This window comes from Carettochelys insculpta, chromosome 22 (assembly GCF_033958435.1).
Source record: "Carettochelys insculpta isolate YL-2023 chromosome 22, ASM3395843v1, whole genome shotgun sequence".
NCBI classification, from domain to species: domain Eukaryota; kingdom Metazoa; phylum Chordata; order Testudines; family Carettochelyidae; genus Carettochelys; species Carettochelys insculpta.
Window position 1 is genome coordinate 4608066 of NC_134158.1, and position 18934 is coordinate 4626999.

The 18934-nt window shown below is 49.6% G+C and overlaps 1 protein-coding gene and 1 pseudogene across 1 annotated transcript in view; both read right to left on the reverse strand.

The window, feature by feature from the left end:
* LOC142024631 (uncharacterized) overlaps positions 1–17458 on the reverse strand; it is a 72932-nt gene extending 55474 nt beyond the window's left edge. Inside the window, 5 exon segments of the mRNA XM_075016772.1 lie at positions 12394–12509; positions 13138–13160; positions 13722–13952; positions 14959–15054; positions 17042–17458. Of these exon segments, the coding sequence (XP_074872873.1) occupies positions 12394–12509; positions 13138–13160; positions 13722–13952; positions 14959–15054; positions 17042–17458 (883 nt within the window).
* On the reverse strand, positions 4910–5085 carry LOC142025412 (U2 spliceosomal RNA; annotated as a pseudogene).
* Positions 17459–18934: the final 1476 nt, after the last annotated feature.

Consider the following 18934-nt stretch of genomic DNA (forward strand, 5'->3'; position numbering starts at 1 on the left):
TGCTTTGGGGGGCGTGTCTGTGCAGGTTTTTTCTCATCATTTGGGGCTGCGTTGCGGTATCTTTTTTGTTTTACTTTGTGGTTTCCTTGTCACTTGAGGCCTCTACCATTTTCTGTAGTCAGCGGCCTCCAGCCCCGAAAAGGTTCCCTGCTCCTGCCACACGCCTGGCTGAATTCTGCTCTTCTTCCTCCTTTCTGCTCCAGTCTGATTTTTCTCTTCTTTGTCCTTGCTGGCGCCTGATTGAATACTTTTGGTGGCTGCCAAGGTGTGTGGTTGACACCGGTTCTGCAGTCCGGTGGTCTGATGGTCTGAAGAAGTAGGTCTGTCCCACCAAAGCTCACCGAATAAATTATTTTGCTAGTCTTTAAAGTGCTACTTGACTGCTTTTTGTTTTGGTTCTGCAGTCCATACAGGGTTAACAGCTCGATGGGATCAGCATGCTGCAGCGAGGGGTCGGGCTTTATGCAGATTAGCTGATCGCTTCGGGAGAGAAACAACCACCACAGATGCAGCTCACAGGTCTGGCGGAATAACTTGTTTTAGAGCTGAATTATCTGGTGGGAGAGGTTTTGCTTTGACCAGCTAGAAAGGAGCTGCAGGATGAAGAACGTCGGTGTACTTGCCAATCTGTGAAAATCTTGTTGTAATGCTCACGTGATGCATTGGCTTTAGTCGTCATGACATACAAAAGTGTCCAGACAGGTGGGCTGTGTAAAATGTTCATAGCATTAAATCATCCTGCCCCCCCTTTTTTTTTTTAAAAAAAAAATATAAATAAAAGAAAGAAAGGTCAAGGTCAAGTGTAGTATTTGAGATCACCTGCAAATGAAGTGTCAGTAATCTTGGCCTACTTTTTTGTTGGCCAGTAACTTTATCTGTTTTGCACAATGGTATTTTATGCACTGTGCATGGTTGAACTGCATCCATCTCAGCAGAGCCATCCAGCATGGGAACTGTAACAGAGGATGTGGATACTCTAAGGATACTCTGTGCTATGTTCTCTGTGGATGTCTGGTTCTCTCCAGGACCTGGCAACTACAGCATAACGCAATCCTAGATTGATTTATCGAGGCCCTCCCGGCAGCCCTGGGTGGAGTGACAGTGGACTGCATCATCCCGGACACCAAAAGCCTGCTCAGACCAGACATCGTAATAACTAACGAGCAGGCAAAGAAGATCACCATGGTGGATGTCTCCATCCCCTTCGAAAACCTGTCAGTGGCCTTCCGGGAAGCAAGGGCAAAGACGCTAGATAAATACACACCGCTAAGGACACAGGGCTACAAAGTGGAGGTACATGCCCTGCTGGTGGGTGCCCTGGGGGCCTGGGACCCCCAGAACAAAATGGTCCTCGACGCCTGCGGCATCAGCCGCCACTATGCCCGCCTCACGCGACAGCTAATGGTGTCAGATGCCATCAGATGGTCCCAGGACGTCTACACAGAGCATATTACAGGCCTCTGCCAATATCAGGACAAATAACTGCCCAACTACCCAGAACTCATCTAACGGGCCCTACTACACAGAGAGAAGCCATCTCTTTACCCTTTCCCTAGACTCTCTTTTCTTTTTTTCTTTTCCTCTCTGCCTCCCTTCGCAGTGCGTTCCTCCCTCGTTCCCTTTCCACTCATCGACCACGACCCAGCCAACACGGAATATGGGTAACGAGGACACGTGACGAGATGACGAACACGATACAGGACTGGGCTAAGTGGAAGCATTGGCTTCCACCCACCTTTTGAACTATTGCTGAAGTTCCACTTCCCTTCCATCTTGGCCAACCATGGAATGAAAAGATGGACCCCACGTTGGGGAATGTCGCACCCACTACCTCATGCACTCTTCTGATTCTTGGACCATGCTGCACCTCACGGGTGATGCCCCCCCCGCCACACCGGGTACGCAGTTCGTCCAGATGAGGCTCCTTTACAAAAGGATCCTGCCTACTTCAAAGTCTCTTTACGCCTATGAGCAGAGGGGAATAATAGCTCCCGTACACCCTGAGGAAGAGGGACGCGAAGGGGATGTGCCCTGCCTCACCCGGCTGCTGTTCCAGGAGTAACGGGGCTCCCCAGCCAGCCCCTTCTGGGGCGCTGAGCTAATGGGGCGTTGGCCGCTGTGCGGGGAGCTCGGCTGTGCCGGGGCCGGGCCTCCTGGTGGGGGCGAGGAGCTGGGGCTGCTCCCGGGGGTGGGGGAGACGTGGCGCCGCTTAGCCCCGCTGGGGGTGAACGCTGCTCTCGGAGGTCACCTGGGGCGACGTCCCCTGCAAGCAGGGCGCTGCGGGACCCAACTGGCCCGAGCCTGCCGCGGTCAGGGGAAAGGCGCCCCAGCCTGGCAGGGACCTGCTGCAGCTGGGGAACCCCCCGGCCCAGGGAAGCCCCCATCAGTCCCAGACCCACTGAGGGCAGGGGAGGGATGCCGATCTCCCAGCCCAGCCCCATGTGGCGCCTCCCCCTGCCTCAGCCTGGGGGCTGTGTTGGGGGGAGAGCTGGGGGGGGTCCTCTCTGCTGTAGCCCCGGGCCAGCCAGCACCCCAAGCCCTTTAGACCTGGCTCCACCCCAGAGCCCGCATGCCCAGGCAGCACCCTCACCCCCAACCCTCTGCACCAGCCCTGAGCCCCCCTCCCACACGCCAGGCCTCCTCCCCCTCCGCCCCACGCTTTGTCAGACTACTGATATGGAGGGGACTTGTCACATTTCACATGAGGGCTGTGTCTACACGTGCCCCAAACTTCGAAATGGCCATGCAAATGGCCATTTCGAAGTTTACTAATGAAGCGCTGAAATGCATATTCAGCGCTTCATTAGCATGCGGGCGGCAGCCGCGCTTCGAAATTGACGCTCCTTGCCGCCGCGCGGCGCATCCAGACGGGGCTCCTTTTCGAAAGGATGCCGCCTACTTCGAAGTCCCCTTATTCCCATGAGCTCATGGGACTAAGGGGACTTCGAAGTAGGCAGCGTCCTTTCGAAAAGGAGCCCCGTCTGGACGCGCCGCACGGCGGCAAGGAGCGTCAATTTCGAAGCGCGGCTGCCACCCGCATGTTAATGAAGCACTGAATATGCATTTCAGCGCTTCATTAGTAAACTTCGAAATGGCCATTTGCATGGCCATTTCGAAGTTTGGGGCACGTGTAGACACAGCCGAGGGGTGCAGGGAACAAATTCATTTCACAGGTGCCTGGGAAAAGTTAGCGGCAATGCTGAGTCTGAGCCCGGGTTTTACAGAGGAAGCATCAACCCAGCTGGGCCAACATCCCAGCCTTGTTTCCAAGGGGTGACCAACAGCTGGGGGGAGTGGGGGCGGGGAGGGGGACAAGCAGGAGCAGAGCGCATGAGAGAGGGGACTTGCATTTTGCTCAGGGTTAATAACCCCTTGGGACTGCCCTGCCGTGCACTGTAAGAACAACAAGTCCTGGGGCACCTCAGAGACTAACATTCTGGAGCATAAGCTCTCGTGGGCAAAGTCCCGCTTCATCCCAGAGTGCGCCAGCCTTTCTAGGTGGCAATGCGCCCACTGCTCGCCTTTTCCCTCTCACTCTACAGGCTCGTCTTCTATTGGCCCAGCCTGCTACTGCTGACTGAGGACTGTTTCTCACTGCCTCTCTCCTTCTCTAGAGTTGCCCACTGCTCGCCTTGTAATGATCTGCAGCGCTAAGGGTCTGTCCTGATCGCTTCCTGGAACAGCTGGTGACAGTCTCGCACACATACAGCATCCATTCTCACTCACACAACAAGGAGCTTTCATTAGCACAGCTACAATCAGTACTGAGACTGAACAGCAAGTTAATTTCAAAACCATCACACTGAATTCAATGTCAGATACAGGTGAACATTACACAGAACTGAGAGAGTTTTAGACTACAGGGGTGCAGCTTGCTTGCTTTTAGGCCCTTTTAGGCCCCATGGAAAAACTGCCAACTGTCTTCAGTTGCATCTCCTCTTAGTCTTAAACCTGCACAATCAAAAACTTTCAATCTGTTCTTATTGGTTAACCAAACCAGGTCTGACCAGGGGGACTGGAACAATTTTTCTCATGGGAGTGCTGATGAAGGGGAGTTACAGCCCTCTGCTTTCACCAGCCCTGGAGGCCTGCTGACCTAGAGCAGACCTGCCTCTCACAAACACTTGGATTCTTTTCTCTGCAAAAAAAAAAAAAAGGGCAGTCTCTTAGCATTTTGAAGGCTAACAAAATAATTTATTAAGGGGTGAGCTTTTCTGGAATAGACCCACGTCTTCAGACCATAAGACTCAATATTTAAGGCACAGACAACCAAAACTAGTCATCAAGGTTGACTAATCAGAAAAATCGGAATCAAAGTGGGCACATCAGAAGAGCGGTAGGAAGGGGAGAAATCAAGAGTCACATAAAACAAAGTGGCTTTGTCTACACTAGCCCAAAACTTCAAAATGTCCATGCAAATAGCCATTTTGAAGATTACTAATGAGACTCTCTTTAGAATGCGGGGGGGCGGGGTGGGGGGCAGCACTTGGAAATTGCAGCGGCTCGCGCTGCGCAGCTGGTCCAGATGTGGAAATCCCCTTATTTTAATTTGCTGATAGGAATAAGGGGATTTCGAAGTTGCCGGGGTTCTTTTGGAAAAGACCCCCACCTAAACCAACGCCGCAATTCCAAAGTGCGCCAACCCTGCCCTTACTAATGAGATGCTAAATATGCATTTAACTGCTTTTAGAAATGCTAAATATGTATTTCAGTGTTCTCTTAGTAGTTTTTATAATAATCATTTCTATGGTAATTTCAAAGTTTTGGGCAAGTAAAAACCCAACCTGAACATAAAAGCATAAGTGATTCTTACAACAAGTTTACATACAAAGAACTCTGTTTTTGGTTCAGAAAGACAACACCTTTAGAATTGAATTCTATTTTTTTACCAAGACTATTCCCCCCTGAAGGGAGGTGCACCGTTCCTGGAAGTACTGCAATACCAGGTCGATGCGTGGAGTGGATGGAGCAAGCTCCTATTCCATCTCCCTGTTCCAAAAATCCATTTAATATATAGTTCTCAGATAAAGAACATATCAGATATTAAACTGATAAGAACAGATTAAATGAGTTTTATTGAGGGAATGTTTCAAGTACAGCAAGGAGCATAACAAATTAACATACACAGGGATATATCATCTGAGAAACTAGAACAGGTTATGAAGCATAATATACAGGAAACAGCATCTTAGTATTTACACAAGAAACCCAACTAGTCTCAGATAGACAAAAAAAAAAACAACAAAAAAAAAAAAAACAGATATTACACTTGATCTTAGGCAAAAGGCCGAGAAGCAATACAATTTTGTGAAAATTTTACGCAGCCCACCCATCTGGACACTTTTACACGTCACGACGAGTCACCCGAATGCAACACGTGAGCCTTGCAACAAGATTTTTACAGATCGGCAAGTACACCTACTTTCTTCATCCTGCAGCTCCTTTGTAGCTGGTCAAAGCAAAACCTCTCCCACCAGATAATTCAGCTTTAAAACGAGTTATTCCACCAGACCTGCGAGCTGCCTCTGTGGTGGTTGTTTCGCTGCCTAAGTGATCACATAATCTGCATGAAGCCTGTCCCCTCGCTGCAGCGCGATGACGCCATCGAGCTGTTAACCCTGTATGGACTGCAGAACCAAAACAAAACGTAGTCAAGTAGCATAAGAACATAAGAATGGCCATACTGGGTCAGACCAAAGGTCCATCCAGCCCAGCACCCCATCTGCCGAGGGTGGCCAATGCCAGGTGCCCCAGAGAAGGAGAACAGAAGACAATGATCAAGTGATTTATCTCCTGCCATCCATCTCCTGCCTTTGTTCTGAAGGCCAGGGCACCATACTTCATCCCTGGCTAATAGCCATTTATGGACCTAACCTGCAAAATTTTATCAAGCTCTTTTTTAAACCCTAATAGAGTCCTGGCCTTCACAGCCTCCTCGGGCAAGGAGTTCCACAGGTTGACTGTGCGCTGTGTGAAGAAAAATTTCCTTTTATTAGTTTTGAACCTACTACCCATCAATTTCATTTGGTGTCCCCTAGTTCTTGTATTATGGGAAAAGGTAAATAATTTTTCTATATTCACTTTCTCCACACCATTCATGATTTTATATACCTCTATCGTATCGCCCCTCAATCGCCTCTTTTCCAAACTGAAAAGTCCCAGTCTCTCTAGCCTCTCCCCATATGGGACCCGTTCCAAGCCCCTAATCATCTTAGTCGCCCTTTTCTGAACCTTTTCTAATGCCAATATATCTTTTCTGAGGTGAGGAGACCACAGCTGCACGCAGTGCTCACGATGTGGGCGTACCATAGTTTTATATAGGGGAAGTAGGATATCTTTTGTCTTATTATCGATCCCTTTTTTAATAATTCCTAACATCCTATTTGCCTTACTAACTGCTGCTGCACACTGCGTGGATGTCTTCAGAGAACTATCCACTATAACTCCAAGATCCCTTTCCTGATCTGTCGTAGCTAAATTTGACCCCATCATGTAGTACGTGTAATTTGGGTTATTTTTTCCAACATGCATTACCTTACACTTACCCACATTAAATTTCATTTGCCATTTTGCTGCCCAATCACTCAGTTTGCTGAGATCTTTTTGTAGTTCTTCACAATCCCTTTTGCTTTTGACTGTCCTGAACAACTTGGTGTCATCTGCAAACTTTGCCACCTCACTGCTTACCTCATTTTCTAGATCATTGATGAACAAGTTGAACAGGATTGGTCCCAGGACTGACCCCTGGGGAACACCACTAGTTACCCTCCTCCATTGTGAAAATTTACCATTTATTCCCACCCTTTGTTTTCTGTCTTTTAACCAATTCCCGATCCATGAAAGGACCTTTCCTCCTATCCCATGACCGCCTAATTTACATAAAAGCCTTTGGTGTGGGACCGTGTCAAAGGCTTTCTGGAAATCTAGGTATATTATGTCCACTGGGTGCCCCTTGTCCGCATGTTTATTAACCCCTTCAAAGAATTCTAATAGATTAGTTAGACACGACTTCCCTCTGCAGAAACCATGCTGACTTTTGCCCAACAATTTGTGCTCTTCTATGTGCCTTGCAATTTTACTCTTTACTAGTGTTTCTACTAATTTGCCTGGTACTGATGTTAAACTTATTGGTCTATAATTGCCAGGATCTCCTCTAGAGCCTTTTTTAAATATTGGTGTTATATTGGCCGTCTTCCAGTCATTTGGTACCAAAGTGGATTTAAAGGATAGGTTACAAACCACTGTTAATAACTCCGCAATGATGTGTTATGAATGTGTTATAAATAATAATGTACCTACAATCTAAATACTATTCAAATACCTTTGTGACTGTAGTGCCAGTTCCAAGCCTCAAAATCAGAACACGAATAACAAAAAATCCTCACAGCATTATTTTTCTAAATCTCTCATGATTGTTTTTGGGCCTGATTTGTGGCTTTTGAACCACCGGGGATGGCAATGCCAGAGTGGTGTAAATAAAGGGACCTGGGTGAGAATGAGAATCCAGCCTGTTGTCGTTCAAATTGGCAGTGTCCCTTTAACATGGTGGCCAGGTTTGCAGTCAGTGAGGGTGTGTCTACGCAGCAAACTTATTGAGGAATAACAGCCACTCTTCCCAAATAACTTTGCGAGTGTCTACACAGCAAAACCACTATTGCAAAATTATTTCGAAATAGCGAAGGGCTTATTTCAAATTTGGTCAAACTCATTCCATGAAGAACAGGGCCCATTCCAAACTAGGGGCTGTGTAAACAGGACGACGGTCTATTTCAAAATGAGCTACTATGGAATATTTATTCTGAAATAACTTTGCTGTGTAGACGTGGTATTTCAGATTAGAGCCCCGGGAAGCTGTGCTTTCAGGGACTCTAATCCACAAGAGGCTCTACTGTGTGTGGAGACACTATTTGGGAATAAGTTTTGCTTATTTTCCCTGCAGCATGGAGGCGTTATTCTGAATATTTCTGGAAGGAATGTGCCAGCAGGAACTCAATGCTGCTGAAGGGTGGGAGGAATGTGTCTCCCAGAGATTATTTGCATGAGAATGCAAAGGGGTGCATATGTGATACCTGGCAAACAAAGAGTGATGGGTATCAATGAAGCAATGAGATTTTGTCTATTGTAAACACATTGTTGTAGAATCACAATTTATGCGAACACTCAGTATGAGAATTGTGAAATCTCACCAATTTTCCAAGTCGTTGGGGGGGGGCGGGCAGGGCAGTCGATATAACTGCAAAAGACATGGATTACACAGAGCTCCCTGGTTTGAAATATTATAAAGCAAATATGCAGGGGGTGGGGCGTATGGTTTGAACCAGGTAGCTGAGTGCTGTGGCCCTGCCTATTCCTTGGTCCTATAGCTCTAAGTTTGGTCTGAGTAGTCCTCTCCTGTGTTAAAAGATAGTGCTGCATAAGAGTATTTTTGTGAGACTCCACTTTGGTGGCTATCCAGAGCTGAAACTACAGGGGGGCAGCTGAGGCCACCAAGTGCTGAAATTACAGGGTTTTGCCTCAGGCCAGACCCACCATGGCACTGGATGGTGTGACCGGCGAGCAGCTGGTAGGAGGAGCAGTGTATGGCAGGACTGGCGGGTGGCCGGGAGGAGGAGCAGCGGATGGACAGAAGGCACGACCCATGGACGGCTGGTAGGAGGAAGCAGAACGCCGGACGGGCGCAAAGGTGGCCTTGTCTCAGGTTCCGTGAGGGAAAGCATCAGCGTGAGGTGTCAGTGCCCACAGGGACTGGACCAAGTTGTAAGTGGGGCATTTGAAGTGGGGGTAGGGAGAAAGTTGGGTGTGTGGATTGGCTGGTCACAGTACTGGACTGGAGAGCCTGAGAGGCCAATGCATCTGAGCTGGGACAGTTACTTGAGAACTGGTTATGAACTCTGGGTGTGGGATTTTCCCAAGCTTATGCTAATTGACTTTTCTGCCTCTTTTATTGAAAGTCCATTTCTGCACTCAGACTTTGTGCTTGCGAGGGGGGAAGCGTTGCCTCTCCGAGGCCCCCAGGGGTGTGTGACCTTCCCAGGCTACTGGCTGGGGGCTTGACCTGGTTCTGTGTGAGATGGATGAAAGGAACCCCTCGATGTTGAACCCGGCCCTGGTTGCTGCCAGTTCCTTCCGGCAGAAGGGTAACAACAATAATACAAACATCTGAGCCGAATAAAGAGATTCAGCGAATCACCAGACACCTCCCTTGGCCTAGCTGGCAGAAGATTTGGTACAAGCAGAGAAGAGCGATTGCAATCATATTTTGCATGTTCATTTTACACTCCAGTAATGCCCCACCTCAGCACAGGGACGTGCTGGTCTGTTCGCTGTTGGGGCTGGAGGGGCTCATCTCTCTCCCCCTCCTGTCCCTGGGGCTTTAGGAGGGGCCCTGAGGGGCAGATGTGGGGCTGGGCAGGGGCAGAACTAACAGCCAGGCCGCTGCAGGGGCAGGACACAATTAATTAATGAGGGTCACCAGAGGGTGGGGTGGGGAGCTGGATGCGATTTGTACCGATCTGTGTCCTAAGATCTCACTGGGGTCTGTCAGGTATTTCCAGTAAATAAAGCAGGAAAGACAATTCTGATGTGTTTTGTCCTTTTTCATTTCCCGGCATCAGTTCCTGGGGGCAGAGTGGAGAGTTTGGTTCCCTGCTCAGTGGGGTCCCTCCAGCCCTCCACTGAGACTGAGGCTAGAGAGGCTGATTTCAGGGACACAGTTGGAGCTGGGAGCTATGGTGCCACACCCCCAGCCAGGGCCGGATTCTCCCCCCAGGGACAGAGCCCGGCGGGAAAGTGAAGATCGGGGCCTCGGCACCAGCATCGATAAATGTCACCTGCCCCCGGTCACAGTCCAGACACACCCGGATCCTGCGGGGAGCCCGGCTAAGGGTCAGGGGGGTCTCAGGGGAGGTGAGAGCCTGGAACTGACCATCCCACTTCTCCACAGCCCAGATCCCCCCCTCAGGGCTGAGGCTGATCCATCCCTTCCTCCTCACAGATTCTCTGGCCACCCCCACAGCCCAGAACAACCCATCCCCCACCTCCACCTCCCAGCAATGTCTCCCCGAGGTGAACCCCTCACAGCCCAGCACACAGAGCTCAGCGTCGAATCTCTCTGGGTTGTTGGGCAGGCGCTGTCGTGTATGTTCCCATCTCACACTTTTCCCACCCTCAGACAGGACGAGGTGGGGATGAGCGGTGTCTGGATCCAGAGTCACATTGGCTGCAGGGGAGAGAGAATCAGAGCGTGACGGGCAGAGCTCAGCCCTGGGGGAGGGTTTGATGGGGTCAGTGACAGAATCGGGCCCAGCTGGAGAGTGACTCAGGGAATCTCCTTCCCCCAGGCTGTGCCCGACAGCTCTGAGATCTCAGCCCAGGGCTGGGGAGAGTCACTCACAGGCAGGGACGGGTCAGGGACAGGGTGAAAGGATCGGCTGGGCCAGACCTGGGGCTCAGGATCTTTCCCCTCCTGCCCCCACCTCTCCCTGGGGAGGGACTAGAGACTGGGAGCCCCAGCAGATGGTCCAACTCAGTGACCATTGGCAGAGCTCCCCTCCTCCACACCTTAAATCTGAAAGGTTTGAAAACTAAAAGAAAATGTTACTGGAAACCACATTAACTGGTGCCCTTTTTTGTTAAAACTGAATGGAAATAGTTTATAGTGACAAAAAATAAATATACACATCGTGAAGTTTCCCTCTGTACTAAAAAATTTAATGGAAATATGTTAACAATCCTTTTTTAAAAAAATCCATCATAAAAATTAACAATCAAAACAACACTGTAATTTTGAAAAATACAATCATTTCAATAAAGCGTGAATCTTTTTCCTTCATTTTCAAACCAGCCCCAACTGACTTAAGAACCGAAGCAATGATGGATTAATCTGCTAGTCAATATATAAACAGGATGTGCGTAATATTGTAGATAGTGTAAGGGATAGTTAGAGCATCTCAGGGGAAATGCAGCACAGCCTGCCTATACCGCAGGAGGAGGCAAATGGGTAGTATTTCTTTCCATGTTTCTGTCATTTCTCACTCTAATGGTAACACAACACAATCCATCATTTACAGTCAAGCCCTGAGATACAATCACATCTGCTCTGATCCTACTGACAGATACCGAAAACTCCGCCAAACATTCATAGACCTGAATTACCCACCAGGAGAAGTTTAAAAACAAATCAACAGGGCCAGACGAATACCCAGAAGCCAACTACCCCAAGACAGGCCCAAAAAAGCCAATAACAGAACATCACTGGTCATCACCTGCAGCCCCCAACTCAAACCACTGCAACGCATCATTAAAGCCCTACAACCTATTCTAAATCATGCTGCCACACTCCAGAAGGCTCTAGGTGACAGGCCTGTTCTTTCCTATAGCCAGCCTCCCAACCTTATGAGGATTCTCACCAGCAACCACAGGCTAAACCACAATAATACTAATCCTGGAACTTTTCCTTGCAACAAGCCCTGTTGCCAACTTTGTCCACATAGCTATTCTGGACAAAGATACCATCACTGGACCAAACCACGTTAATTACAGAATCACGGGCACATTCTCCTGGTCCTCAACATCATATATGCCATTATGCCAACAATGCCCACACACCCTGTATATAGGACAGACTGCAAACACTCTTCCACAAAGAATGAATGGACATAGAACAGACATCAAACAATTCCAAATACACGAACCTGTCAGCCAGCACTTTAATGGAGTGGGCCATCCTGTTTAAGACCTGAAAGTTTGTGTTCTATTGAAAAGGGACTTTAACAAGTGTCTACAGGGGGGATGCTCAGAACTAACATTCATATTGAAATTCGACACATTAACCCATGTTCTGAAGAGGGACAGCAATTACCTGACCCATTATAAGGACTCTTTTACATACTTTGATGCTTTATTTAACTCTTAACTTCCCCACATCACACCCTCCGCCGTCCCTCCGCTCTTCTGATTTGCCAACCTTGATAACAATTTTTCTGATTTGTCAACGCTGATAACAATTTTTGGACCTCTGTGCTTTATATACTGAGTCTGTGCTCATAAGGCTCTGATCTGAAGAAGTAGGTCTGTCGCACAGAAGCTCATCACCTAATACATTATTTTGTTAGTCTTTAAAGTGCGACTAGACTGCTTTTTAGTATTGCTAGAATACAGACTAACATGGCTGCCACTCTGTGTCTGATGGTAACTGGAACTGCACAGCATGCTTTTGGAACAAATAAGTTTTTTAATTAATTAGCATGAGTGGTGGATCTCAAGTTTGTACCATTCTCACCCCACAATTAAATAGAAGCCGAACCTCATTGTGAACCAGTTGACCAAAGACTTTGGCATTCCATAGTTCCAGATGCTTAACTCACTTTGCCCTCCGAGATCTCTTCTACGTACCTTTGAACTTGCTCAGAGTCTCGGAGAGAGCAACAGTTTTCATGGAGAAACAACTGACTTGTCCTTCCAGTTCAGGGGAAATCTCCTCTGGCGGCTGGAACTTCCCCTTCTCACACCTGGACAGAAACAACATCAGAATTTAGTGACTCGGTTCTTCAGTTCTTGCCAGTGAGTCTCTGCTCTGAGGGGCTGGGAGTTAGAATCCCTCGGCCTCTCCCAGCCTGAGAGCAGGTGCAGCACAGCCCAGGGCCCTGCAACATTCCCCTCGCAGGCCCCATTCAGATTCTAGAACTACGGCCTGGAGAGACCAGCTCTGGGGACAAAAGGGGAATTGCGTCTCCATGGCCCATTCACGCCTTGGCCTCCAGGCTCTGAGGGACAGGATGCTGCCAGTGGAAGTGCTGTACAAATCTGCCCACTAGGAACTAGACTCAGACACCAATTCACCCAGTGCCCAGCAGTGACAAGCCGATGTTCCAGCCTCATAGTCCTGGGGCAGCCGGTCCCCCAGGGAGGTGACACCTCTTGGAAATACTTGAGGTCAGACTTTGCCATTGAGGGGATAATTGGAAAGTCTGTGCAAGGGTGAGACCCTCAGGCTGGAGGTGATCAGGGAAATTTGTAGCTTAGATGGGACCTTCCCCTAACATCTCACCATAGAGCCCTGGGGAGATTCAGTGGTAACACCACCTCCAAGATATTTCCCAACACTGAGAGGTGTGAGGGGGACTGAGAGCCACGTACCTGCTCAAGGTGCTTCTGACGTCCTACAGGGGAAGGAGAGAAAAGAATCTCAGTCCCACACAACACGCACAGGGGATCCCAGGGAAGGGAGTTTGCAAATCGAGGGAAGAGGGGCCCTGCCCTGGCCCCAGGGCCTTGGATTCCCTGAGCTAATGGGGCTTTGCCATCTCTAATATCTCTATGTCTGTAACTCGAGACCTTGGACTGCTGGACCCCAGAGCTTATGATTCAGGAACCTCCCTTCCCTGTGAGGGGAGCTGGGATGTTTGTAGCCATAGGCACCAGCTTCCACTTCTCCCAGGGGATGCAGAACCCCACTCCCACTCCACCCCCTCCGGCAACGCCACTCTTTGCCCCACCTCTTCCTGCCCCCACACTTCCCCTTCCCCACCTGTGCCCATCCCCTCCCTCCAGCACACCCTGGACCTGATCCTTTCCTCCCCCCAGCTGACTGTGGCAGGCAGGACGTACAGGGAGAAGTGGAGGAGCTGTGGCTGGTGGGTGCAAAGCACCAACTTAATTTTTTCTCTGGGATCTCCAGCCCTGGGGCTCACACAGAGTCTCTGTGTCTCCCTCAGTCTCACCTGCAGGAATTCACTCGCTGGCTTCTGACACTTCCCCTCCATCTCACCCATCAGCTCACTCAGACGGGAAATCTGCACAGAGAGTTCACTGACATTGTCATTCTGGCTCCTCACAATCTCCTCCTCCAGCTTCTCCAGCCGGGCCAGCAGGGGTTGCTCTTGTTCCTCCAGGAACTGCCGCAGCTGCTGGAATTCCCACACGATTTTCTGCCTCTCCCTTTGTGTCTGTCTCTGTAGGAAGACAGGGGAAGGGCTGGTCAGGGACACGGGTGGAGCCTGGGCCCTGTCATGGGGAGCTGAGTGCGCAGGAGGGAGAACGCCTTTGAAAAACCTGATATCTCACGTTTGACTCTATTCTGTGCACAAAGGATTCTCTCTCAATTTCCCCCTTTGTCCCCTGTTATCTCTGAAAGGGAGGTTGCCAAGGTTGCCAGTTAGCACATTCTGGCTGTGTCTACACGTGCCCCAGACTTCGAAATGGCCATGCAAATGGCCATTTCGAAGTTTACTAATGAAGCGCTGAAATGCATATTCAGCGCTTCATTAGCATGCGGGCGGCAGTGGCGCTTCGAAATTGACGAGCCTTGCCGCCGCACGGCGCGTCCCGACAGGGCTCCTTTTCGAAAGGACGCCACCTTCTTCGAAGTCCCCTTATTCCCATGAACTCATGGGAATAAGGGGACTTCGAAGTAGGCGGGGCCCTTTCGAAAAGGAGCCCCGTCTGGACGCGCCGCACGGCGGCAAGGCTCGTCAATTTCAAAGCGCCGCTGCCTCCCGCATGCTAATGAAGTGCTGAATATGCATTTCAGCGCTTCATTAGTAAACTTCGAAATGGCCATTTGCATGGCCATTTCGAAGTCTGGGGCACGTGTAGACACAGCCTCTGTCATTCATGGCCTCTGGGAGTTCAGACTCCGAGCAGCAGGAGGCCGGGCTCAGCACCGCACTGACAGAGATGCAAGTGGAGGAAAAAGAAGGAAGTGAACAGACACAGCAGGCAGCGCTTCCTAGGGACAGTGAGTTCCCTTGGGGAGGATTTGTGGGAAAGCCACAAGGGATAGATACTAACTCATCCCCTGCAGTGGAAGCTCAGGGCTTGTCTTCCCATGGCTCTAACCCAGCAATCCCCATTCACAGAGACACTCACTATCCCTCCTTCACCAAGGCCCCACAGGAGTCTGCCTCCAAACAGACCTCCTTCTGCCAGCCCTGATGGTTCATAACAATCGGCACCTACCAGGTACTCCTGGGTTTTCCCCTCTCCAGTCACTTTCAGTCCCAGCAGCTTTTCTCTCTCTTCTCTCAGAGTCTTCAAATGGTCCTGGATTTTTTCCTGTGGAAATAAAAAGGATTTGGGAGGTTTTACTTTGGGTTGAGCGCTGGGTATTTCTCTCCACCAAGATAACTCAAGATAACTTTTAGTTTTATTTGCTTGGTGACATCCGGACTGCCCAGGAGAGGACACATTATTAATGCAGCCCCAGGGCTGGTCACAGCCAGACGTGTTACAAATCCACGTTAGGGCTTTTTAGTAATTTGCGAGAGATCTGGATTCTGCCCAAAGCTTTGTTGGTACTTGCGAATTGCCGAGAGGTGCAGCACATTCCAGGGCACTGGAGTCACATGGGGGTGAATCAGCTGCTCCATCTGAGCCCTGTTGTGGGTGGGCTGAGGGCACCTTGAGGCCCACACAGCGTTCAGCCCAGCGACCTCCTCTAGTGCCGGCTGCAGCATCTGAATTTAACCCCTCGTGGAGCTGCACAGGAGTTCAGCCTCCCAGTGGGAAACCTCCTCTCCCTGCTGGGCCTGGGGCCTTCAGCAGCGCATCTTTCCCTCCCAACGGTGCTCCTCTTCACTGCTCAGTGCTGGTGAGATGGGCCTCATAGCGTCACAGCTGCCTTTATAGCAGGTAAAATCTTTACGTCAAAAAGAATCTCATCCCAGCCTGGGTCTCCAGTAACGTTCTCTGTATTTCTTAGGACTTGTCTACACTGGTTTTGGTTTTGTTTTGTTTTCCTAGAAAAGCTCCTTTATAGGTGGGGGGCAGATCCCACAAACCCTTGTGCCCACACTGCAAACCTTGCTAGTCTGGTCTAACAGGGCATTTAACTCAAAACAGTAACTCCCCCAAAACAAACAACTTCCACTGACCTCCTCCCCCTTTCCAATTTGAAACTGACTCAGTGTGTACGAAGGAGAGGAAATTAAGACTTAATTGGCCTCTTGGGAGACATCCCATCCTAGCTCGTATTTCAAAACTGGGCTCTCTAGTGTGAATGCTCCATATTGAAATGCTCTGGCAGTGCGAGCGCTCATCTCAGAAATAACTTATTTAGCTGTTAGAACACTGAGATAAGTTACTGCTGAAAACCCTGCAGTGCGGACACAGCCTTAGGGCAGGTCTACACGGGTCACGGAACGGACGACCTTCTGGGGCGTTGTTTTGCACCTGCGTGAAACGGCTCGTTCTGGGGCCTAGGCTGCCCCCGGAGCTCCTTGCAAGCCGCACGGATGAAGGACTGCCAACCGGAGGAGCGCACCCATCGACATTTGGCAGTGAGGACAGGGACCAAAGTCGACGGCTGCAGAATTGATTTTCGGTATGCAATTGGTGTAACTAAAGTTGCGTAGCAGCCGTCGACATTCCCAGTTAGAGCAGATGTCGCCTCAGGGGATGTCAGGCTACTTTGAAGGCAGGCTAGAAGCAAAAAGTGAAGCTGGCCCAAATATTGGGCTGAAAAACGCCTGTTGCTTGAATAGGCTCCCTCTCTCCCCACTCCTCCCCCACAGGCATTCGTTAAGCATCCCCCCAAAATGGACGCCTGTACCAGGTGGCAGAGTTACATGTCTTTCAAGCAGCCACCTCCCAGACTTACAGAACAAAAAGCCATTTACAAGCCCTCAGGTTAATTGTTCAGTCATGAGGAAAACTAACCCCAGAATCTCCAGCAATGGCCGTTATTAGCACCTCTAACTCTGAACAAGCACACAGGGCGTATTTCCAACTACACACAACAATTACACACTCAGCAGGTCAGAACATTAAATGTAATCAGTTACAAAACATCTTTTGTTCAAAGTATCTCTAAGCTATACAGATTTACAGTCACAGCCCATTTTCCATACAGCACAGGGGGGAGGGGTGTCCCTCACAAAGGCAAACTTAAAAACTTCCTTTGTTGCCTTTTTGCCAGGCTGGAGCATCACTAATTTGTACAGCAACTTTCAGGCCCTGAAGGCTGCACACACCGGAATGGTGCCATTGACTTGTCAGTAAAATGCAAAGTTATTACCCATCAGCCTGGACAGCAGCTCTGTACCTTGTACTCCTGGGCAGCCTCCTCCATGGGAACCACAGTGTGAGCGCGGTGAGCCCGGGACTCTCTGCAGATCAGACAGATGAGGGTTTGATCCTCTTCACAGAACAGTTTCAGAGCCTCCTGGTGCTCCCCACACACCCCGTCCCCGCCTGCTCCCTTCGCTGCCTGCAAACTCAGCCGTTTGACGAGTTCTGCCATGTTGGCCAGCTGCCTGTTGGGCCGGAGGTGTCTCTGTTGCACAGGTTTTCTGCACTGAGGGCAGGAGGTGGCTGGGTCGGGTCCCTCCCAGCACTGGCTGATGCAGGCTTGGCAGAAGTTGTGCCCACACTCTGTAATCACTGGGTCCTTAAAGAACTCCAGACAGATGGGACATGTGGCTTCTTCCTGCAGACTTTCCAGGGGGCTCCCTGCAGCCATGGCTCCCTCTGGGCTGGGAACAGGGTGAGTTTCACTTTCCTGAGCTCACACTGTGCCCCACCTTCAGCAAGTGCTGGGCGTTTCCCTTCCTGGAACTGACTCTGGTTTGCTGAATTGGAAGGCACCAGTGGTAACAATTCTGCCCTGGAGGCTTTGGTGAAAAACGTGCCACTAGGGCTCTGGTCCTGATGTGGAGGGTCACTGAGGCTTCACAGGCACATCAGCATCCACTTGTCCCAATGAGCTTTCAGGAGCTTGGTGGGTCTTTGTGTCTAAGACGTCACCTGCTTCCGGACAGATCCATCAAAGAGAACCACAGACCCCCACCTACAGCCCCCAGCTAAAATCTCTCCAGCACTTCATCAGGGATCTACAACCTATCCCAGATGACAATTCCTCACTGGCAGAAAGCTGGGGAGACAGGCCCGTCCTTGTCCAGGGAGAGATGCCCCTCCCCAACCTGGAACACTTTGTTACCCGCAACCCACACCCACACAAGAAACACTATTCCAGGAACCAATCCCTGCAGGAAACCCATTGCCAACCCTGTCCGCACATCTACCCTAGTGACATCAGCATGGGACCTGCTGTTCTATCCAGGGTTCATTCACATCCACATCTGTTAATGCGATATTGGCCGTCATGTGCCAGCAACGCCCCTCTGCCGTGTACATTGGACAAACCAGACTGTCTCTATGCAAAGGAGTAAATGGGCACAAACCAGACATCGAGAATGGTGACACACACAAACCAGTAGGAGAGCACTTTAACCGCCCTGGGCACTCAGCTACAGATGTGAAAGTTGCCAAACTTGAGCAAATAACTATGAACCAGACTGCAACGTGGATCTGCTGGGCTGGAATTCATATGCAACTTTGACACCCTCGGAATGGCTCTGAAGAGGGACTGGGAATGGCCATCTTGTTACAAGTCGTAGTTTTCCCCTTCACGTATTCTTACCTTCCTGTCACTGTTGGGAATAGGCCACATCCACCCTGACTTAACCTCCTCAGCACCGGCGTAACACTCCCAGCTCGGCATGTATATTGCAGTGTCTGTCATCTGAACATTCACATCATGAATCTGGCAAAATGACCTGCAGCCCACGAGAGCTTCAAAAATGTCCTAAAAAATGTGCTAGTTTTTAAGGTGCCACAGATCTCCTTGTTATTTTGGCTGAAACTGACTAACATGTCTACTTCTCTGGAACTTGACAAAGTGCTAGCCTGACTTGGCAAAACTCATTTTTTAGATACAATTTTGACAGGGTTTTAAGCAATTTATGTTTAATTAAACTTTCACACTTGCACATCTGCATCTCTACTATTTAATTCCGGTGTTCATAAATTCAGATTTTCACAGTGGTGGGATGTTAAGAGGGAATCAGACAATACTTTGGTCAGACAATAACTATTTAGTGATGTGAGAAATAGATTCAGAAAACTAAAGCATTAAAATAGGTTGTCAATATCACAT